At 45.4% G+C, this 24,018-nt stretch overlaps 1 protein-coding gene across 2 annotated transcripts in view; it reads right to left on the bottom strand.

Annotated features, from left to right (window-relative positions):
* Nucleotides 1–24,018, bottom strand: part of DROSHA (drosha ribonuclease III) — a 390,676-nt gene that overhangs the window by 230,818 nt on the left and 135,840 nt on the right. For both annotated transcript variants that reach the window (XM_075314852.1, XM_075314853.1), the window contains exons 13-15: nucleotides 22,486–22,655; nucleotides 19,266–19,390; nucleotides 3,054–3,153 (exon numbers count right to left, since the gene is read on the bottom strand). In XM_075314852.1, coding sequence (XP_075170967.1) covers nucleotides 3,054–3,153; nucleotides 19,266–19,390; nucleotides 22,486–22,655 — 395 coding nt within the window. The remainder of the gene's footprint in view (nucleotides 1–3,053; nucleotides 3,154–19,265; nucleotides 19,391–22,485; nucleotides 22,656–24,018) is intronic.

Genomic DNA, 24,018 nt, shown 5'->3' with positions numbered 1-24,018 from the left:
TGTAGTTCGGGAATGGTAGGGAATTTTTAATAGAAGTAGATTAGAAAATAGTTTAGATTACAGCATCAAATAGACAGGGATTTAAATTAAATTTACCTTTGCCTTTGGACCACCCCTTTAAGTTCTGGGGTTAAATAAACAAAATGGTATAGTTTCGCGCACATCTCTTTTTTTATGAGGTCTAGTTTGGGAGTATGCTCCAATGTAGGCTACTGTAAAGGCAAACATTGCTAGATATTGGCTCCCAGCACACACTGACTGCATAGGGGCGGAAGGATGCATTAATGTAAATCTGACACAAGGTTTCTGCTACCCCATCTGGGAGCAGCATCATGTAAGGCCAGAGAGCCTAATTACATTGATGTGTCACTTACTCGGCTGATTGCTGCAGTTTTGATAAAATAACTATATTATCTGCTTCATACCTAGCAGTACTCTGAATGCTTAGCTCTGTATAACCCTGCCTACAACACTAATGATTGACAGCTTTCTGAGTGCACTGTGCATTGGCAAAAAGCTACCAATCAGAGGTGGGGGTGGGGTTATACAGCGCTCATGCATAAGCTTGATTACCTGTCAGCCGGCTTACTAGTCCTTTAGTCATAATCTCCTGCTGATAATACACTTTATCAAAACTACAGCAAGCAGCCCAGTAAGTGACACATCGCTGGAATCAGAGTCTCTCTCTACATTATGCTACTCTCAGAAGAGATGGAAAAAACCTGGTAACAATCCTTTTAGGTATATACGCTGAAAACATAAGGACAAAACATTAGTGAAAGGTGAGATGTGAACTGAGCCTTCATTAGTCATAAACTAATAGAGTGCCCTGGCTTCAAAGTGGGGCACACATAAGCACAACATTTCTGACCCAGTAGAAACATCAGTGTATTTCTTTCATCTTTTTTTTAAAAACATAGGCTTATTTAATTTATAAGACAAAAAGCAAGAGCAAGCAGATAAAGTGATTAATATGTTTAATTTCAAACACTATACATGGAAGTATAACCATCATAATAGTGGACAGACCGATAATATAATAAATCACAAAGAAACATAATAATATGTCACAACATAATAGAACGCCTGGTCATATTCAAGTACAGAGGAAGGGAATTAATTGCCCAAACATTCCGTGACCAAGTCAGACTGGCCCACAGGGTGACAGGGGAATCTCCTGGTGGGCCCCTCCACTCCACTTGATTCACTATGTACAGACAATGGCAGCATCTCATCATTTCTTCAACAAATTACCCAGTATGAATAATTCCCAGAGGGGCATTACAGTTATAAGTCCCCTTACTGACAGCCAGACTGGTTTGTCAGGTCTTTATAAGGAGAATAGTCTTCCCCGTGGTCCCCACATAGCTTCTCATAAGCCAGATCAGATACCCACACTTTACACTGACGAGGGGCAATCACCCGAAACACTGTGTCTGCAAATTCGGATTCTGATCTGGCAATAAATCTTAAGTCTTATCAAAAGGCTTATTTAAAAAGCCACTTATGACTTTTAGGATTGCTATTTCCAATAGGTGGCGCTAGAGTTTGTCTCCTTCCTCACTGGAGGGACAATATGAATTTTAATATATAGAAGTATAGTTAAATATGTGAATGAGTGTGCTATAATACCTGCACGTGGCTGAATAGTGGCCCCCCCTAGAGTGTCAGTATTAGGTCTAAGCCACACGGCGAGAAAATTGGTGCGAGTCGAGTGCGATAACACATCGCATTCGACTCGGACCAATATTAGCGTACGTCAGCGCACATGAGCGATTATTTTCTCAGCCCTAATTGGACCCAGAAAACAATCGCAGCATGCTACGATTGTAATACGAGACTCTTTTCTCTTGCACCCATTCAAGTGAATGGGGCGAGAGAAAAATCGCACTGCACTCTCGGTACACCGGTGTACCGCGCATGCAGAGCCAAATTCGCAATAGCCGGCTACAAAGGAGAGAAGGAGATAAATCCCTCCCTCCCCAGCACCGCACCGCCCCTCCGCAGTGCCGGCCCGCCCCCCACAGCTGAGGTCCGCTCGCACAGTCGGACCTCAGTCGCATGGATACTAGCATGACACTCGGCTCCTGCTGTGCTGCCAGCGTGAGCCGAGTGTCATGCGAGCATCGCACTAGTGCCCCGTGTGGCCCCAGCCTTACTGGTGGGTCCTTGGCACTGGACTTAGACATTGTTTATGACTATAGACATTAACATTAACTCATTTAGACACATCCGCATGCACAATCATGCATATTACCCTCGTCATAGATTTGGAAAAGAAGTGTGGAGAATAGACCATAGAGAAAGAATAAGCCAGAAAACAGAAAATAACCGTAGCTTCTCTCTCAGCGAAGCAAAAGCAAGCAGATTTGCTCAAATTCACATCAGTGCCTTTCTAATGTGGAAGATTTGCTTAGTATCAGCGGCAATATCTCCGTGTAGAAGACAAGCGATCTGTCGGGATGCACTGACCTTGTGTGTGCTACATGTGAGGCAAATGTAACCCATGGATCACTGACCACCATCGCAATCCACGCACTGCACGCACCAATGATCACATATTGGAAACTTTTTTTTTTTTTGGAGGATTCAAATGTCTCGTGCTTTTGTGGGAAGATATATGGGCTCGGAAAACTGGATTTTTTTTTTCTTTTATACGTTTTTAAGCCTCGTTTACAAGCAGAGCGCAGGCAGCAGACTTTAGATCTTCCACTGAAAGTGAACACCCTAGGAAATATATAGGACTAGATGATGATTTTTTTTTTTGCCACGTATGTATAATATCTATTTTTATCACTTTACCAATGAAAAGAACCAGAGGAAGAAAAGAAACTTTTGGAAGTGGAAAGAAAAGGTTTGTGCAGAGCGCCGAGGACAAAAAGTAATTTAAAAGGCAAAACAGTTTGCTTTTAAATATCTTTCCGCCAGAAACCTGTACTGAGTAAGTTGCAACGTATTCCTTAGGGTTTTAAGTGACAGCACTGGATATCATGCTGAACGGAGACTAAACTGTGCCTCATTAATTGTTCTGTGTGGGTAAAAATAAAGCTTACCTCCCTCTGGACCAATTTCTGCTTATCAGCTTGTTTGACTTTTGGGCTGTTGGCCAGCAGATGGCGCAGTTTTACATAGCTTTTCCATAGCTTCTGGTACCTGCAGAAAGGTGAAGAAATGGTCAAAGAAGACTCGAAAATGCGTCGTTACTGGGAGAAGACAGCGATGTTGTATAGTGTCATAAACCTCATACTCCAAGGAAGGTCATTAACTTGATAACAGAGGAGCTCTCAAGACGTTTTTCATTTTACGTCACCGCTCTCCCGCTGTTGAACCCCGTCTGTCCCACTTAGTAGTAAAATGAAACATTTCAGAGAAAAGCAACTGTCGCTGATTCTAGGTTTCGAAAAGTGCTGTCCATTTGAATCTAAGTAGAATGTGTTCCATATAGCCGGAACTTTATTATTCCCATCAAAGTAAATGACACCCTGTCGCAGCCTCACTTCGTCTACAGACAGGCTATTTTTCTTCATGCTCTTTTCTAAAGTTTCAGCAAACATTATGTGGATTGAGCATCTTTTAGTACGAGGCAAAAAAAAAAAAAAAGAGATAAATAACCAGTGTACCTCCGCTGAAGTCGCTCTGCAGAGTGGGCTCCATAAGCCTTAATAGGTAAAATAGCAAATTCATTTAGGAAGAGAAAATTCCTCTACAGCGGAGATGAAGTACAGATCCTCCTCACCCAAAGCCTACCCCATAATTTCCCTCACTTGCCAGCTTGGGAACTTTTCTACTTTGCAGTTGTGGAAGTTATTATGGTCATTCTTGCTTTTGAAAAGCTTAACCGTTTATGCCCCATGATGGATATACCAGTCATAGAGCAGGTAAGGGTGTGTGAAGCGGGCTCAGGAGCTGAGCCCGCTCTATACATGTTAAGCGCTGGCTACATTAAAGAGGACTAGTCACTTGCTCAAAAATTTAGAGTTAAAGAGGACCAACCACCAGGATTTTCATATAGAAACTAAAGCCAGTGCTATACAGGCGCTATCATGCTGATTCTATATATATACCTTTAGTTGTGAGAACAGCTGTATAGTTTCTTAAATACAGGCAAGTTAAGTTTGTGAAATGCACTGTTATTTGATTGATAGCAGCTACAGAATATCTAATATGTGCATCGAGTTTTGCTAGTTATTCTGCCTGCCTGTCCTTCCTCCCCTGTCTTTTCTCCCTCTCGCTTTCCTCCCACCTTCTCCTTCCCCTGTAATAACAGAGACAGGGGAGGAAGGACAGTCAGCAGACAGGGGCGGGAATAACTAGCAAAACCCGACCCACCTATTAGATATTCTGTAGCTGCTATCAATCAAATAACAGTGCACTCACAAACTTTACTTGCCTGTATTTCAGAAAGTATATACTTAATCTCACAACTATAGGTATGTAGAGAATCAGCATGATAATGCAAGTATAGCACTGGGTTTAGTTTATATAGGAAAATCCCGGGGGTTGGTTCTCTTTAAATACTTTACAAAAAAAAACTGAGCTCCCCCGATTCCACATCTTTTTTCCTGTTCTGCACCCTGTCGTTCCATTGCAGAGATATTCTTCTTCGCTGCTTTTGAAGCGCAATATGTGAAATCTCTTCTTTTCTTGAGAGACTTCTCTGGGGGCGTGTGCTTTCGCTCCCTCTATCCCAGGTGCTGCTAATCACAACTAGTTATGGCTTGAGATTGATAGATTAACTGCCAATAGGTATCTATCACGCCTCCCAAGAAGACTTTGAAGAAACTCAGTTGCACTACAAGCAGAGATTTTCCATACTGCGCTCCAAAAGCAACAATGTTACTATCTTTGCAATGGAGCGAAGTAGTGCAAAACGGAAAAACACTTCAGATTTAGAGGAGCCCAGGAAGTTTTACAAGGGATTTAACTCATTTTTCAAAACAAGTGACAAGTCTTCTTTAACCCTTTCACCCCCTGGCAATTTTTTTTTTTGTTTGTCTGTTTCCTCCCTTCCTCACAAGAGTCGTAACTTTTTTTATTTTTCCATCAACATACCGTGTTTCCTCGAAAATAAGACATCCCCCGAAAATAAGACATCCCAGGAGTTTTCAGGGAAGCTTTAATGTAAGACATCCCCTGAAAATAAGACATAGCTGCGGTTAATAATGAAGTGTCATGCAGCGGTGAAAGAGTTAAAGACACTGCAGGACACTTCATTATAGGCAGCGGGCACCCCCAGAAGAGAGAAGACAGAAGAAAGAAAACCCCCGATCATACTCACCAGACGCCGACCGGGAGCAGGTGAGCGCATCAAGGTCCTGCAGCGGCGGAACACACACACACATAAGAACAGACACCCACACACACATCCACACATCAAATCACACTCACTCACTCTCATACACACACATCAGATCGCATCCACACACTCACAACATCCAGTGATATCGCTTGCTTCCCGGCGGCGATACTGTGCATGCAGTCACCTTCCAGGACCTGCCGGAGGATCACATGGCCGGAAGCATGTGGTATCTCCGGATGTTGTGAGTGTGTGAGCGCGTATGTGCGATATCGTCAGAGTGTGTGTGTGAATGTATGCGATCGGATGTGTGAGTGTGTTCTGATGTGTGTGTGAGTGTGTTCTGATGTGTGTGTGTGTGTGTGTGTGTGTGCGATCGGATCTGTGAGTGTCGGCAGAAGGCAGAGGAGCACGGCGTGCAGCACAGCTGCTGGGACCGCCCACCGGAGGGCACAGGGAGAAGTGGGGTGTGAGTGTATGCGATCAGATGTGTGCGTGTATACTGTCTGATGTGTGACTGTGTGTGAACGTAAGCGATCGGATCTGTGAGTGTTGGCAGGAGGCAGAGGAGCACGGCATGCAGCACAGCTGCAGGGATCGTGTGGTGGGTGTGTGTTTGTGTGTGTGTGTGTGTGTGTGTGTGTGTGTGTGTGTGTGTGATCTGATGTCAGCCAGACGCAGGGGAGCACAGCTGCAGGGAGATCACAGGGAGAAGTGTGTGTGTGTGTGTGTGTGTGTGTGATCTGATGTCGGCCAGACGCAGGGGAGGCGTGCAGCGTACCTGATGGAGGATCTGGGAGCCATACAGACGCCCTGGGCTGGTATGACGATCCTGGGATGGGGGGGGTCTGCTTTTTGTGGGGGGTAAACAGGGTAGCTGTATAAGGGCTTGTTTTTTGTGGGACGAGTTGTATTTTCGAATGAGACCATTCATATTACCATATATTGTAGTAGAAAACAAGAAGAAATTCCAAGTGTGATGACGTTTGAAGAAAAAAAAAAAGTGCAACTCCACAATTGCTTTTTGGGTTACGTTCATTATATGGCAAACACCATTATTAGGTAGATGCAAGGTTTTTATCACCTATTTTTCCATTTTATTGTAATGTTTCGACAACCAAAAAAATGCAATTCTGGCGGTTTAAATCTTTCTTCCACTGTTTACAGACTGAGAGTTTATATTTTGACAGATAGGACATTTCTGAATGCAGCCATATCAAATATGAGTTTTTTTATTTTTTATTATGGTTTGATTTTTGGGGCAAAAGGGGCAGTGAATATTCCTGCAGCTGACGTCTGCTTGTAAAAGGGGGCGCATGGCAGTGACATCATGCGTGGAGTGACTTAGACACTGAAGTCATGTGCTAGCATCAGAAGAAAACACTGTGAAACGGGGGAGCAGAGGGATAGTGAGTTAGAGAGGACGAGGACACAGCAGGGGACAGAGGAGACAGCAGCACAGCGAGAGCTACACAGGGGGCGAGGAGACAGCAGCACAGCGAGAGCTATTCAGGGGGCGAGGAGACAGCAGCACAGCGAGAGCCAGACAGGGGACAGTAGCACAGTATAAGAGCCAGAGAGAGGACGAGGAGACAGCAGCACAGAGAGAGCTACACAGGGGACAGAGGAGACAGCAGCACAGCAAGAGCCAGACAGGGGACAGAGGAAGCAGCACCACAGTGAGAGCCAGACAAGGGACAGAGGATACGGCAGCACAGCAAGAGCCAGACAGGGGACAGAGGATACAGCAGCACATGGAAAGCCATAAAGGAGAGAGGAGACCGCAGCATAGCGAGAGCCAGTGAGGAGATAGAGGAGAGAGCAGCACAGTGAGAGCAAGAGAGGGAATAGAGGAGACAGCATCACAGTGAGAGCCAGAGAGGAGAGAGAGGAGACAGCAGCACAGTGAGTGCCAGACAGAGGTGACAAAAGCATAATGAAAGCCATAGAGGAGAGAGTGGAGACAGCCGCATAGTGAGAGCTAGCGAAGAGGTAGAGGAGACAGCAGCACAGTGAGAGCAAGACAGGGAATAGAGGAGACAGCACCACAGTGAGAGCCAGACAGGGGACAGAGGAGACAGCAGAACAATGAGAACTAAAGAGGATTAAGGAGACAGCAGCACAATGAGAGCCAAAGAGGATTAAGGAGACAGCAGCACAATAAGAGCCAGAGAGGGGATAGAGGACACTGCAGCAAAGTGAGAGCCAGAGAGGAGACAGCAGCACAGCGAGAGACAGAGAGGGGATAGAGTAGACAGCAGCACAGCAAGCGCTAGAGAGGGTATGGAGGAGACAGAAGCAAAGTGAGAGCCAGAGAGGAGATAGACGAGACAGCAGCACAACGAGAGCAAAAGAGGGAGAGAGGAGACAGCAGCACAGCGAGAGACAGAGAGGGGATAGAGTAGACAGCAGCACATCGAGAACCAGACAGGGGATAGAGGAGACTGCAGCACAGCAAGCGCTAGAGGGGGTATGGAGGAGACAGAAACACAGTGAGCCAGAGAGGGGAGAGACGAGACAGCAGCACAACGAGAGCCAGAGAGGAGAGAAAGGGGATAGACGAGACAGCAGCGCAACGAGAGCCAGGGATGGGATAGAGAGAAGAGAGCAGAACAATGAGAGAGAGGGGACAGAAGAGATAGCAACAAAGCAAGAGCCAGAGAGGGGATAAAGGAGATAGCAACATAGTGAGAGCCAGAAAGGGGATAGAGGAGACCGTAGTACAGTAAGCCAGAGAGGGTATGGAGGAGACAGCAGCACAGCAAGAGCCAGAGAGGGGATAGAGGAGATAGCAGCACAATGAGAAGTGATAGAAGAGATAGCAACACAGTGAGAGCCAGAGAGTGGACAGAGGAGACCGCAGCACAGCAAGTGCCAGGGCTGTGGAGTCGGTAAGCCAAACCTTCGACTCCGACTCCGACTCCGACTCCTCAAATTCTCTTGCACCGACTCCGACTCCGGCTCCGACTCCGACTCCGGCTCCGACTCCGACTCCTACATATATTGCTTATAGTTAGGTGAAAAATTTATTGTAGTACATGAATATGTGTATGTGAACATCAGACATTTAATAATTTTTATGATACAATAATCAAGATATTTGGATAGAACATAAAATATATTTATTGGAATACAACTTTAGAACACAAAAAACTGTAATAAATTGTAAATATGTAATACACTATGTAATATACAGTAGATTACATATATATCTTGTGTGTGTATATACACTGTATATATATATATATATATATATATATATATATTTTACATATTTACAATTTATTAGTTTTTTGTGTTCTAAAGTTGTATTCCAATAAATATTTTATGTTCTATCCAAATATCTTGATTATTGTATCATAAAAACAACAATTAAATGTCTGATGTTCAGTTGTTCACATTGTACTACAATAAATTTTTCACTTAAATATAAGCATTATACTAAATGTTATTATTTAGTAAAATATTCAGCACATTCTGCATTGCACTCCTGTCCCCAATTTATTATATATTTTAGGAGTCGGAGTCGGTGCATTTTATACCGACTCCGACTCCGACTCCGACTCCACCAAAATGAGCTCCGACTCCGACTCCGACTCCACGACTCCGACTCCGACTCCACAGCCCTGGCAAGTGCTATAGAGGGGATAAGGAGATAGCAGCACAGTGAGGCTACTTTCACACATCCGGTTTTTGCTCTGTGGCACAATACGGCGTTCTGCAGAAAAACCGCAACCGTTTTTTTGCCGCTGGTTGCGGGGTATTTTTTTGCATAGACTTACATTAGTGCCGTATTGTGCCGCATGGGCTTGCGTTCGGTCCGTTTTTTGCAGATTTAGCCAATGCCGCGGCTGGATGGAACGTTGCTGGCCGCTGCGGTGCATTTTTCAATGCATGCCTATGGACGCTGGATGCGGCAAAAAACGCATCTGGACGCCGCATGCGGTTTCTTCCACTGCGCATGCTCAGTAGTATGCCGCAACCGGAAAAAAACGGACGGGCCGCATGTAAAAACTTATGCAAAGGATGCGGTGTTTTCGCCGCATCCGTTGCATAGGTTTCACAGCCGGATTGAGCCGCACTGCTCAAACTGGATGTGTGAAAGCAGCCTGAGAGGCAGAGAGGGGACAGAGGAGACCGCAGCACAGCAAGTGCTATAGAGGGGACAGAGGAGACCGCAGCACAGCAAGTGCTATAGAGGGGATAGAGGAGATAGCAGCACAGCGAGAGCCATAGAGGGGATAGAGGTAACAGCACAATGAGTGCGTAAAGGACAGTGTCATGAGTAGTTATGATTATTTGTCCACTGGATGATTCTGTCGTGTTACATTCCCACATTATGTATATGTCCTTTAGTTTGGTATTAGATATAGTAAATCAAAGTAAACTACAGCTGTAAGGGGAAATATACACAAATATTATTTAATATTACATAAAATTATTATTATTATAACTGAAGAGTTAATTTTGATGCAGAAATGGAGGAAATTCCAGTAATTATTTTCCAGGGTATAAATGTTGTGGACAGTGTAAAGATTGAGGAGACAAAGGACAGAACGGACACTGGATAAGCTGTACATGGACGCGCGCTCCGCAGCTCTTATCGCTCTGCCTACCCTCGCTCACAGCTAGCTGAGGAGAAGTCCCACTCCCCCTGCCCGTGATCTGTCTTTATTTCTCTAATAATAGAGAGAACGGACAGCAAGCTTCAGAGGAAGGAAACAACAAGTGGCTAGCACTGTACAGCCTATCTACAGGGCTAAGGCAATATTTTCTGTAAATACATTGATTTACAATTTTGCCATTTAGTACACTGGCTATTAAATGGAGATAAGTCTATTGAAGCAACAGTCATCATTTAAAAAGTTATTAATACTATAGTGTACCAACGTTGCATCAGTTAAAGACAATCTGTTCGTCGATTCACGCTGCCCAAACCATTGAGAAGATGAATAAAAGCCTGGATGCAGGTACGGTTTACACTAAAACGCTCTGGCAATTCAGAGAGCGTATAGTTTGAAGAGCTGGCCTTGGACAGCGTTGACCCCGCACGGCTCCCGATGACCAACAGGTCTCTGCAATGTACGGGAAGACCTATCAATCACCTGGAGCCGTGTGAAGAGAGGCTGGCCGAGGGTAGTGTCGGACTAGTCACGTCTATTCCTAAGGGCCGCGGCAAGCTTAAAACTATGGCCCTAAATAATCAAAGTGCTTAAAGGGGTTATCCGGCTTATTTTGACTTTTTTTCATTATTTCCCTATTGGGCTACATTGGGGCAGGTAAGTAGAGACCACTTACCTGCCCTGCTGTCAGCCTGCTGTCAGCCCCTCTCCCCCGGCTCAGAGTGCTCATGTGACCGCTCCTGCCGCGATTTTGCTGCTTCCGGTCATTTCATGTCAACATGGGCAGGACCATGTTGACATGCAAATCTGGAAACACCATGTTGCCGCCCTGCTGGGCTGTACAGTGCGTGAGTCCCCGCCCCCCTTCCCTGCACCCTCCCACAGATTTCCCCCACACCCCGTACTCTCCCCGCAACGTCCCCCTGCACTGTTGTGGGGTCAGTGACCTGGGGGAGGGGCCTGGTGGCGGCTGCCCACGATGTGAGCTCCAGCACCGGGCCCCTGCTCAGGATCGCACATTCAGATGTACCGGCATCACAGATCATAGACGCCGATATATTTGAAAGCGCTGATGAAAGGGAGCGCAGCGCTGCTTCTCATCACTGTCCCGCTGTCTGTGTCTGACAGTTCAGGACAGCGGTGACGTCACTACTGTGCTGATATGTCCAGACCAGACAGCGGACGAACGTGCAGGAGCGGCAGGGACCGAGGAGGGGTAAGTATGTATTCCCTACATGTGTTCCCTATGGGGGTAGGGGGTCGGTACAGAGCGCCGTGTGTGTGTGTGTGTGTGCGGTGCAGAGCCCTGTGTGTGTGTGTGTGCGGTGCAGAGCCCTAATGTGTGTATGCGGTGCAGAGCCCTAATGTGTGTGTGCGGTGCAGAGCCTTAATGTGTGTGTGCGGTGCAGAGCCCTAATGTGTATGTGCGGTGCAGAGCCCTAATGTGTATGTGCGGTGCAGAGCCCTAATGTGTGTGTGCGGTGCAGAGCCCTAATTGTGTGTGCGGTGCAGAGCCCTAATGTGTGTGTGCGGTGCAGAGCCCTGTGTGTGTGCGGTGCAGAGCCCTGTGTGTGTGTGCGGTGCAGAGCCCTATGTGTGTGTGCGGTGCAGAGCCCTGTGTGTGTGTGCGGTGCAGAGCCCTATGTGTGTGTGCGGTGCAGAGCCCTATGTGTGTGTGCGGTGCAGAGCCCTAATGTGTGTGTGCGGTGCAGAGCCCTATGTGTGTGTGCGGTGCAGAGCCCTATGTGTGTGTGCGGTGCAGAGCCCTAATGTGTGTGTGCGGTGCAGAGCCCTAATGTGTGTGTGCGGTGCAGAGCCCTATGTGTGTGTGCGGTGCAGAGCCCTAATGTGTGTGTGCGGTGTAGAGCCCTAATGTGTATGTGCGGTGCAGAGCCCTAATGTGTGTGTGCGGTGCAGAGCCCTATGTGTATGTGCAGTGCAGAGCCCTATGTGTATGTGCGGTGCAGAGCCCTAATGTGTGTGTGCGGTGCAGAGCCCTAATGTGTGTGTGCGGTGCAGAGCCCTAATGTGTGTGTGCGGTGCAGAGCCCTGTGTGTGTGCGGTGCAGAGCCCTATGTGTGTGTGCGGTGCAGAGCCCTATGTGTGTGTGCGGTGCAGAGCCCTATGTGTGTGTGCGGTGCAGAGCCCTATGTGTGTGTGCGGTGCAGAGCCCTATGTGTGTGTGCGGTGCAGAGCCCTAATGTGTGTGTGCGGTGCAGAGCCCTAATGTGTGTGTGCGGTGCAGAGCCCTAATGTGTGTGTGCGGTGCAGAGCCCTAATGTGTGTGTGCGGTGCAGAGCCCTAATGTGTGTGTGCGGTGCAGAGCCCTGTGTGTGTGTGTGCGGTGCAGAGCACTATGTGTGTGTGCGGTGCAGAGCCCTATGTGTGTGTGCGGTGCAGAGCCCTAATGTGTGTGTGGTGTGCAGAGCCCGATGTGTGTGTGCGGTGCAGAGGCCGATGTGGTGTGGTGTGGGGTGCAGAGCCCGATGTGGTGTGGGGTGCAGAGCCCGATGTGGTGTGGGGTGCAGAGCTCGGTGTGGGGTGCAGAGCCCGGTGTGGTGTGGGGTGCAGAGCCCGGTGTGGTGTGGGGAGCAGAGCCCGATGTGGTGTGGGGTGCAGAGCCCGATGTGGTGTGGGGTGCAGAGCCCGATGTGGTGTGGGGTGCAGAGCCCGGTGTGGGGTGCAGAGACCGGTGTGGTGTGGGGTGCAGAGCCCGGTGTGGTGTGGGGTGCAGAGCCCGATGTGGTGTGGGGTGCAGAGCCCTGTGTGTGTGTGCGGTGTGCAGAGCCCTATGTGCGTGCTGGGTGCAGAGCCCGATGTGCGGCTGTTATTTGCAATGCTGTAGTGATAACAAGTCAGGTGCTGGGGCAGAATACTGACAGGGAATGTGTGTGCAGGGGGCGGGCAGGGGGCGAGGCTGGACACTGGGGTGAGGCTGGACACTGAGGCCGGGCGGTGCCAGCTGTGACTGGGAGGATTAGCACAGGAAGTGGTCAGTTTGCTGGAGCTGAATGTAAACAAACAGCTGCAGAGAATAAAGGGTGAATTCAAGAGGAACAAAAGTTAGAAAACAAAAAATAACGATGTAGGGGTGTTTTATATGACAATACAGCACAGATTAGCTTACCAAAAATTTTGGAGTTTATGTTGGACAACCCCTTTAAGCAAGTTTTTTTGTGTAGTGCAGCATTGTGCAAATATTTTGCGACACGTTTGCGCATTCATGCCCGTTTCAGGTAGCTTCATCAAATGGGTGGAGATGAGGGGAATAAGACAGGGCACATCAGAGCCTGCCCATCAAATTCATCATTAGGGGGTGTTTTCTTTACACTAGAACTGTTACGCTCATCCATTACTGGAGTAGTGCTATGGGCGAGATGTAAGGAAGTACACCCCCCGGAGAGATGAGCTGAATTCATTAAGACTAGCATGTAGAAAGCAAGTCTTAATGAGTTGGGTTCTATGTTCTCTCAGAAACCAAATCGTGCCTCCAGGCTCGGATTCATGCTGGAAAAGAAAAACATTTACTTTTTGCTTTTTTTTGTACAGTTAGCATCAAGTATGTTAAGATGTAAGAAAAATGTGTGCTGCACAATCACTAGGCTGTGAATAAGACAGGGCCATACTTTTTGTAGCCCCCTTAGGTCAATAACCATCTACAGGAGAATTGGGTGGGGGAATGTTTGGCGTAGGAGCATTTCAATGGCGCTCACTATTCTAGCTGAAGGTCTATCATGCAGGGTGTGCTTCAATACTGATCTAAGAAAGATTATTATAAGAATCGGATTCTAGGCACACGTGTGTAGGGCCGTGCCGCGGCTGGAATACTGCTTCTCTCAAGCACCGTACTGGAGTGGGAGGGCGAGATATCTCAGGAAAATATGTGTGACACCCAGGCAATGTGTGTAAATCTATAACGTTGAACCTGACAATGTTACACAAGCCAGACTCAACTATAGGCAATTATGTAACCCTTATCAGTACTGAGAAACACATTGCTAAAAGGTATGAGCAATCACCACTTGTAGGCACGCATATATGCATTTCTGGCCTGCCAAGGGTGCACTCCTCCCCAGCGCTGCCATTTGTCTTTATTTTGCTGAATAATAGTGTTTATATATCATAGGAGTCTAACCTGGGTTTTCTATCTCCCAGCACAAATCCCCCGCTGGTAACTAGCCATGGATAATTAGGCTCTTGTCTTTCAAAGTTCTCAATAAACAATTAGCACGAGAACATGAATCTTCATTAAACACTTTATTGAAACCAAGACAGTGACAAATCTATGTAAACAGGAGTTCAATGTATGTAATCAGTATAAATGGCAATGTTTTCTTTACGTTCTAGATCAGGAGCTGCAGAATAAAGGGGAGGAGGCGGGGGGCCGCCGCGGAGAAGCCGGAGGTAACAAGGACACGAGGCCGGACACAACAATTTGTGGAAATTCTATAGAACGACCGCACTCTGGTTTTTTCAGATATTGGATTTTCTATCATTGTGCAGGACCCTGCTTAAAATCTATTCAATTACATTTAGGAAATGAGCGACCTCTCGTACCAATGACCTCAGCATTGTCATTACTAACATCCGTAGCCGCTCACAATGACGGCCAGCAGTCGCTGCTGTGCCCGCATGTCATTTCATGGAGACTGCAGCACCTTTCTGAATAAAAGGATTAAACCACAGCATATATAAGCATATAGTTAACCGCCATGGCTCGAGATCGGGCTGAAGGCCATGAAAAAAAATAATAATTCAATGTATACACACAGTTGTGCACAGAGATGGCATCTTTTAATCATGCCACCAATGTCATTAACCGTTTCACGTGAAAGGCTGAAGGTTTGTTCATGTTTCATTTTTCCCTAACATTTTTCAAGGGTAAAAAACACTGCATGTTACAGTAGCAGCAAAGTGAATGGGATTCCTGAAATCTCATCTGCACATGCTTTTCATTCATTCCTTGAACCTAAGCTTTTTATTAAACTGCAGCACATTAATTTCAGCATTTTTGCTGAGTTTTCACCTAATTTAATGGAAGGGGAAACAAATTTAATGAAAACCGCATCCAAAATGCATAAAAAAAGAGCATATTTTACACAGCGGTTTTCCAGACAATAGGATTTTTCCTTTTGGTGCAAAACAATCTGCTCTAAATACTCAACGTGTGCAGATACCAGTAATGCATCCTTGTGAAATGGTGCAACTCCTTTTGTGGCCACTAGGGTGAAGCTCACTGCAGACGGCTAAAGGGTGCTTTACACGCTGCGACATCGCTAGCGATTGCTAGAGATGTTGCGAGCGATAGCATCTGCCCCCGTCGTTTGTGCGACATTTGGTGATCACTGCCGTAGCGAACAATATCGCTACAGCAGCATCACACGCATATACCTGTTCAGTGACGTCGTTGTGACCGCCGAACAATCCCTCCTTCAAGGGGGAGGTGCGTTCGGCGTCACAGCGACATCACAGCGGCATCACAAAATGGCCACCCAATAGAAGAAGAGGGGAGGAGATGAGCGGCCAGAACATGTCGCCCACCTCCTTCCTTCCTCCTTTGCGGTGGACGCAGGTAAGGAGATGTTCGTCGTTCCTGCGGTGTCACACACAGCGATGTGTGGTGCTGCAGGAACGAAGAACAACCAGCGGCATGAAACACCAACGATATTATGATTTGGAGCGACGTGTCAACGATCAACGATTTTTGCGATCGTTGATTGTCGCTCCTAGCTGTCACACACTGCAATGTTGCTAACGACGCCAGATGTGTGTCACAAACACCGTGACCTCGCCAATATACTGTTAGCGATGTCACAGCGTGTAAAGCACCCTTTAGAGTTCAGTGGTAGATGAATCCCTATGTAGTAAGCTTCCTTAAAGCCCCCCTCACACATCAGTGATTTTAGTATGTATGACGTTCGTATTCATATGTACTGGAGACAAGGTCATACGCAGACTCATTAAAATCGGTGAGTCTGCGCACACATCAGTGTTTTCACAAGGACCATGTGTCCGTATGGAGCACAGGCATGTCCGTGTGTTACGCACAGAGCAAGTCTATTTTCTCCAGCAGCACGGATGTCACAAGTACCACACACTGATATGATCCATGTGATATCAGTCTAACATGTACGCGAGAAAACATGCTGCTGTCACTTGCTTTCGGGTTCCGCTCATTATGCTCATTGCATATTCACTGCACTGCGGCCCCGGAAGCAGCAGCAGTGCCGGGGACAGCAGCATAGGTAAGTACAGAGGTTCATGATGTCCATGTGCTACCTGGATGTCACATGGATAGCACAGGGATAGTACGTGTGTCAAAATCATGGCTCACGGGTGGACCATACGAACCTTCAACATGGACCGTGCAAAACACTAACGTGTTCTGGTGTAAAGGGGGCCTAAGACGGTGACAGACAGAGCGAATGTTATAATTTGTAGCCTCTGTCGATAGTCTAGGCAGATTAACATACCGAGCTAAAAGGAAGACAAAATCTGACAGACCCAATTATAAGTCATTGGGGTTCATCAGGCACTAGTTGTGTCGGTACTGCAATGGATTTGGACACAACAGTAGAGTGAACTTCTGATCCTACCGCTGATTAAAGGGAATCTGTCACCAGGTTTTTGCTATCCGATCTGAGAGCAGCATAATACAGAGGCAGAGACTCTGATTCCAGCGATGTCACTTACTGAGCTGTTTGCTGTCATTTTGATGAAATCAAAGTTTTCTTTGCTGACAATCTTACAGTTATTTCAATGTGGGGCTCTATAACCCCGCCTATAGCACTGATTGGCAACTTTCTGCTTATATACAGTGTACACAAAAAGCTGCCAATCAGAAGTGGGGGCGGGGGTATACAGAGCTCATGAATTTGCTGGACTACCTGGCAGCAGTGCAAGCAGTCCTCAAATGATGATCTACTGATGATTAAACAGTGATTTTATCACAACCACACTAAGCAGCCCAGTAAGTGACACATAACTGGAATCAGGATCTCTGTGCCCCTACGTTATACTGCTCTCAGATTAGGTGGCAAAACCTGGTGACCGATAACTTTAAGGTAGCAGGGGATTCGGAGTGCTGTATAAAGAACAAAGCTCAGCTATAAATACCTTGGATTTAGACTAATAGCTGAATTATAAATTTGATGTCTTGTCTTTAACTCCACCATATGGCCATCAATGCACTGGGAAGCCACCATTGAAAACCCTGCTGGCACTGCCTGATGTTTCTATATTAAAATAGCTGTCTTTTCTAGCTGGTTAAAATAGCATAGTACCTGTAAAAACTTTACAATTTACTACATATATATAAAAATTGGAATAGTTTCCAATTCGATGCCTAGTTTACTGGAAACCTTTGAAGTCTGTTGATGGAGACGGATTTCCTAAGAAAAGAGCGACCTTGCAAGCTCAGCCCTGTAGCTTCAGAGCCTGTGTGCTTCCCCGATGAAGCAGAGGCAAACCTGCCTCGGATAGCATGCTCGGTTCGGGTTGGCAGCTTACACAAGCAGTTGGCCCAAAAGATCAATTTTCAGAAGCACATCGCTCCCCTGCAAACAGGAAGTCGGGAGGCTCCCATAGAGGTAACATAAGGGAGCCCCGTTAACTACATTTTCACAGACGATCCACGGTGAAGGTCATGTACAGTAACCTGGTCTGCATGATAGATGATGTACACAACTCCTACATCTTCCCATCTATCTCAATTTCTAGCTCCTGACTTTCTCTTGCAGTCAGATCCAGGAGGCTGTCAGCAGTGATGTTTGCAGTCGTTATAAAGTGACGGTGCCTAATGTCACCTTACCACATATTCTACATAATATTTCTCCTCCTCGAGTTGTCAGCTATTAAGCCAAACCGCAAAAGCCGCACAACACTAAAACTCAAACATTAGATGGATGCAATCTCACTTAATACTGCAGCCAGACTGGTTCTTCTGGGAGTCACTTAAAGGTATGAATCCATTAAGATTTACTGTACATACCACACTCAAAGGGAATAATCCACATTGATCAGTTTGTATGTGTACACTCGCCGACATCCTAGGTGAGGAGTAGATCAATATTTTCTGTGATGTAATTTTATTAATACTAAGCGAGAGAATCCATTTACTCCATGCATCTGAGCTCAATTTCCACGTACGGAGAACTCTACTACTCTGTTCCAACTTTACACTTGCATTTTCTTTTTTTTTTCACTTTACATTATATGATTTATAAGCTGTCCAGTAGAACCAGCCTTGTCCATAGAATCCAACCACAACAACCGGCTGGACATGTTGTCCATAGCATCCAACCACAACAACCAGCCATGTTGTCAAAAGAATCCAACAACAACAACCATCCATGTTGTCCATAGCATCCAACCACAATAACCAGCCATGTTGTCCATAGAATCTAACCACAACAACCGGCCATGTTGTCCATAGAATCCAACCACAACAACCATCCATGTTGTCCATTGCATCCAACCACAACAACCAGCCATATTGTCCATAGCATCCAACCACAACAACCAGCCATGTTGTCCATAGAATCCAACCACAACAACCGGCCATGTTGTCCATAGAATCCAACCACAACAACCGTCCATGTTGTACATAGCATCCAACCACAACAACCAGCCATGTTGTCCATAGAATCCAACCACAACAACCGGCCATGTTGTCCATAGCATCCAACCACAACAACCAGCCATGTTGTCCATAAAATCCAACCACAATAACTGGCCATGTTGTCCATAGAAAACAACCATCCATGTTGTCCATAGCATCCAACCACAACAACCAGCCATATTGTCCATAGCATCCAACCACAACAACCAGCCATGTTGTCCATAGAATCCAACCACAACAACCGGCCATGTTGTCCATAGAATCCAACCACAACAACCGGCCATGTTGTACATAGCATCCAACCACAACAACCAGCCATGTTGTCCATAGAATCCAACCACAACAACCGGCCATGTTGTCCATAGAATCCAACCACAATAACCGGCCATGTTGTCCATAGCATTCAACCACAGCAACCAGCCATGTTCTCCATAGGATCCAACCACAACAACCGGCCATGTTGTCTATAGCATCCAAGCACAACTTACAATTTATCAGTACTGCCTAAAAAAAGAACACTGAGCTCTGATTGGTTAGCACAGAGAAGATGGCATCTTTTATAAATCACCTACTCTGTGTATTTCTCCCAATATGAGGTCTGGCATCTTCCCGCTAATTAGTCAGCACATATTTATATAGGAGATATCCATTGCACTCATTTATTTATATTCAGTGTCTAGGTAATTAAAGCCAAAGACCGGCAACGTGCTGAATAACAAGAACTTACTGTGGGTCTCCGGCATAGCTGAGCTGGGCAGGTCTTATCCCAAAATGGACGATAATAGGGAACGTAATTACTTCTGGGTTAAATTGCTCCCGGTCAAGCTGGTCAATCCGAACCGAGCTCGGTTTCTGCAAATTAAAATAATAATGAAGCCGTTAACGATAGCAGGGAACAATCCTAACTATGGTAGTGTTACCATATCGTCCCTTTAGATCTGCAGGGGTTGTAAAGCCTGTCAAAACCTTGCTTTTTCCTGGTGAAAAAAAAGCCCTAGGAAGCCGTTCTACAAATTTCACAGCTCCTTCTTCAATGTCAGCCGGAATACAATAACGGTGAGGAAACATCAATGTTGTCCTAGGGGACAGGAGCAGGGGCCAAACTATGGGGCTCTTTAAAGTGATCTTTTTCTGAGAACTGCCAAGATAAACATTACACTCAGCTAAATGGATGGCAGAGAAAATGAAACCTACACATACGGAGAAACATAAGAAGTTAGGGTGCACGTGACGCAAGGTGAGCTGCAGTACTGTGCCAAAGTGTAACTGCAAATTAATAATGCTTTCAAAAGTAGAAAGGTTAATAGTTTACGTTTATCAATTAAATTAATGCATAGTGATGAATAAAAGAGAAATCAACATCACATCGATATTTGGTGTGACCGCGCTGTGCTGTCAGAACAACATGTATTCTTCTAGGTAGAAAGTTGTTCCAACATCTTGGAGAACCAACCACAGATCTTCTATAAATTCATTGCTCTGAGACATATATCATTTTTAGGAGGCATTTTGTGCTTTACTGTGGTGTTTGGAGCTGCTAGGGGGTATTATGTGGCAGCATGGTGGCATTTGCTGGTGAAGATCTTTGTTGAAAGGGGTTGTCCACAATTTTCTTTCTTTTTCTAATAGGGAACCTGACAGCTTATACATGCTGTGCGATCCACATGCAGCAATTACCAGACACTGACTGTATGATTTCAGCCATATGTGTTTGCTGCAGTATTTCAGAGAAAAACATAATTTAACAGATCCCAGGGGCGAGCCATAATGGAGACTAGTCATACAGGGAGGTCCCTGGTGGTTATTTCCCATCTCCTGCCCTGGAGTCCCATGTGGTTTAGGGAGAGATCCGTCAGTTACTGGCAGGGGGCTGGGAGAGCCGATGAGGACCCGCCTGTCCGACTAGCCTCTGTGGCAGCTATTAAATTATAGCTTTCACTGAAACACCGCAGCGCATTAGACAAACATATGTGGCTGGAATCATACAGCCAGTGTCTGGTACATGCTGCTTAAGGATTGTGCAGCATGTGTAAGCTGACAGGTTCCCTTTAAACACATGTATTTGAGGCTAAAAATCCCTTTTGCAGTTTCATGAACATGTTGCCCCATTTGCGTCTTGTAGCCTTTGTGTTGCACGCTCTATTGCTACTTGGAGATTGAGTCAACTGAGAATTTGTCTAATAGTTTGTATTAGCGTTTGTAACTCCTATGTGTCTTACTCCAAGCTCCTCTCAGCTGATTTATGGAAACAGACCACATCAAAGTTGAAAGTGCAATAAAACAAAGACCCTGTAAAAGCCAAATCGTCTAAGGTTTTGAATGATTTTTAGCCCGAAATACGGTAACAAAAAATAAAGAACAACCTCTAAAATTTATTTCATTCCCACAAAAACCTAAAAATCTTCCTTCCACCAGACATTACATTCCCCGGCATCTAACAAGTGGAATAATGGAGCCTTTCCACTGGAGAGCAGCTAGAGCTGTATATGTGCTTGTCTGTAAAAGGGAGAAAACAATGATCACAGGGGAATTTCAGGCCAACTAACAATATAATAACTCTATAGGATGAAAGTATGTCTTTATGTCTAAAAAGATATAGCTGAGTGAATTTAAAATGTAATGTAAATAGTCAGAGATGATCCTCCCATGACTAAGTGATCGAGGCAGGCAATCATGGGCCACAGAGGTAACAAAAACACATTTTTTCATGTTTGTTGAACCAACAAAGCTGTAATTTTACCTCCCTGAGTGATTGTTATTTATGTTACCAGTTATAACAATGTCCCCTCCATTGTTGGATGTGCAGTTGCTTCCTAGCTATAAATGTTCTCCCGTACAAGGACTTCATGAAACAGTTCTGAAAATTCCAGTTTCTTGGACTTCTGTGAGGATGAGTTGTTGGGAATTACCAGGTAATGCCAGTCAAACGTGAACTACATTTATGCTGTAATCAATAATATATATTACAAGGAATCTGTTAGCTGGATTTCACACCTCAAAGTACTTATATACCCATGTAACTCTTTCAAAGAGAAATCCAGCAATACCTTACATAGCCAGTCCAGCCTCTATTTCTGAGAAATCAGTGCTTAAAAGGATATGTAAATTAGGATGCGGATCTGAATTCTCTGTCACTCCAGCTCTAACCCCCACCAAGAGCCACCTCCTCCTGTGTGACGTCAGGCAAAGGAGACACCAGTCAGGCAGGAGGAGGCGGCTCTTGGTAGGGGATAGAGCTGGAGTGACAGCGGATTCAAATGCGGATTTCTCAGTAACAGAGGAATGGACCAGCCATGTAAAGGTATTCCTGGACTTGTCTTTGAAAGCGGTAAATGCACAGCTAAACAGCTTAAGATGTAAAATCCTGCTAATAGATACCCTTTAACAAACACTTTAACCCCTTATGAAGTACTATTCATGTCATAAGTTATCTCCCTGTCTTTGATGTGGGCTTGTATGCTGAGCCTGCATCTTTCCCTGCAGATAAAGGCTAAATTATTCAGCCTTCATCTGCTACGGCTGTTAACCTGTTCAATACCACGGTCAATCTGTGACGAGGGAGTGCTCTTCTGACCCCATAACGGTGCACCTGTGATACGATTGCAGGATGCCGATGTATTATCATGGCAGCCAAGGGTCTGCTGAAAATCTCTGTGTCTCATCACAGTATTCCTGTGGCTAGCGTTCATAGAAGACTGCAATTTCTTCTTTATACAGCAATGCTGTTCCCCATTAACTTTCATTATGAGTACCTGAGCATCAAAATGCTCGTTACGAGTACTGAGCACAGAACAGGTCACCTATCATCATTAGTAACTAGCGATTCTGGAGGTGACCAATTCCCTTTAACTGTATCTTTAAATCCAGTGCAAAATAACAGGATTCACACTAAAAGGACTTCCAATAGGGGAGTAGTACAATTACACGATGACAAGATGGCCATTTACCATTTCTGGGTTGGTGACAATCATCCCTTTACATTCTTCAGCATATTTCTGCCATTCAAGTTCCTCCCACTGGAGCATGTTTGCAATCTCTTCTTCCGGAACTAGAGCTTTGTTACTCCTTAGTAAGTATAGCAGGACTTGGTGCATGGAGAGGACTTCTTTACCCCCATCTGCAAGAAACAAAACATAGTATAGCTCACATGTAAAGAGTAACTGAATTCCCTTATTTTCATAATTGTGTCTGGCTTGGAAAGTCATTAAACTTTGCAAATCACTTTATTATTTATATATAAAATGGCTTCCAAACTCCTGCTGTCCCCCAAACTATTTGCCTGCCTTCAGCTGTAGTGACATACGACATAAGACCGGGACTTGTCTCATCCTCTGATAGTTCTGCTTATGAGAACGATCTCCTGCAGAAGCCTTATCCCTAAAGTTAGTGAGGCACAGATACTGACTAGTGATGGGCGAGCATTAAAATGTGTGAATGCTAATTCGATTCGCGCTGGCCAGACTATCGGAAGAGCTTGACGCGAGGAACGAGCATTATGGAAAGTCAACGATTGGCCTGATCGGGACTCCACCCACATACTGTCAGCCATAAACAAAGCATTTCCGGCGGGAGGGTGGGATTGCCTTTTGAACAAATTACATTCGAAAACATTTCAACCCCAGTGAGAGGCATTCAGAGACTGCGAATAGCTCTCCCCGGGGCGCATGCACACTTCATACAGTGAAGAAAGCCTGTGTGTTGTGGTTGTTGTTTCATAGACGAAATATCCGCGAGTACCCAGCGATCAATCGAGTAACGGGCAATGCCAAGCACGCTCACTCATCACTAGTGCTGACCCTTTCACTGCCATCATCTGTACTCCAAATAATTACGTACAGCTAAAAGAAGGCAATTAGACTGAGGAAAAGCATGCATTTTTTTAACAGAACTTTCAAAGCTATACAAAATTATAAAATAAAAATGAAAAAAAATTAAACTATTAAACTAAACCTTAACTATGCTAGAGATGAATTCTTCACAGCATACTCGACATCATTGTAGCACAACCAAACAATATTGATCCATCTCTGTCTTGTACAGTACAATAAATGTATTTCATAAGCTGAGACAATAGAGGCATAATAAATATTCCGGGCCCATAGGTGGTGGGTGATTTGACCTGCCACACTCAAAAATAATTAGAACCTGCTAAATAGAACATTCAGATTCTTGTGGATCAGATGGTGTAATACAAAGGTGATATACAAGTGGGCTGCCATCCAGCATTACACACAACTATACAGAACAAAGAACAGGATAAGACAGTGACAGTATACACCGCAGACCCTCCTCATTCTATCCTTGAACCAAAGCAAATCATTACACTTTATATCCCAGCAGAATTTCACCTGTAATAGGGAGAAGAATGGATTTGCCATATGTTAACTCTCGGCGTACAATGAGTTTTTCCCACTGTGTACATTATTTCCAATCTGCAAAAAGCGTGCTGACGACTCGTGTCTACTATAATGGCATCCATT

This window comes from Anomaloglossus baeobatrachus, chromosome 6, assembly GCF_048569485.1.
Source record: "Anomaloglossus baeobatrachus isolate aAnoBae1 chromosome 6, aAnoBae1.hap1, whole genome shotgun sequence".
Classification (NCBI taxonomy): domain Eukaryota; kingdom Metazoa; phylum Chordata; class Amphibia; order Anura; family Aromobatidae; genus Anomaloglossus; species Anomaloglossus baeobatrachus.
The sequence above is the reverse complement of the archived record's forward strand: the minus strand, read 5'-3'. Positions and strand labels throughout refer to the sequence as shown.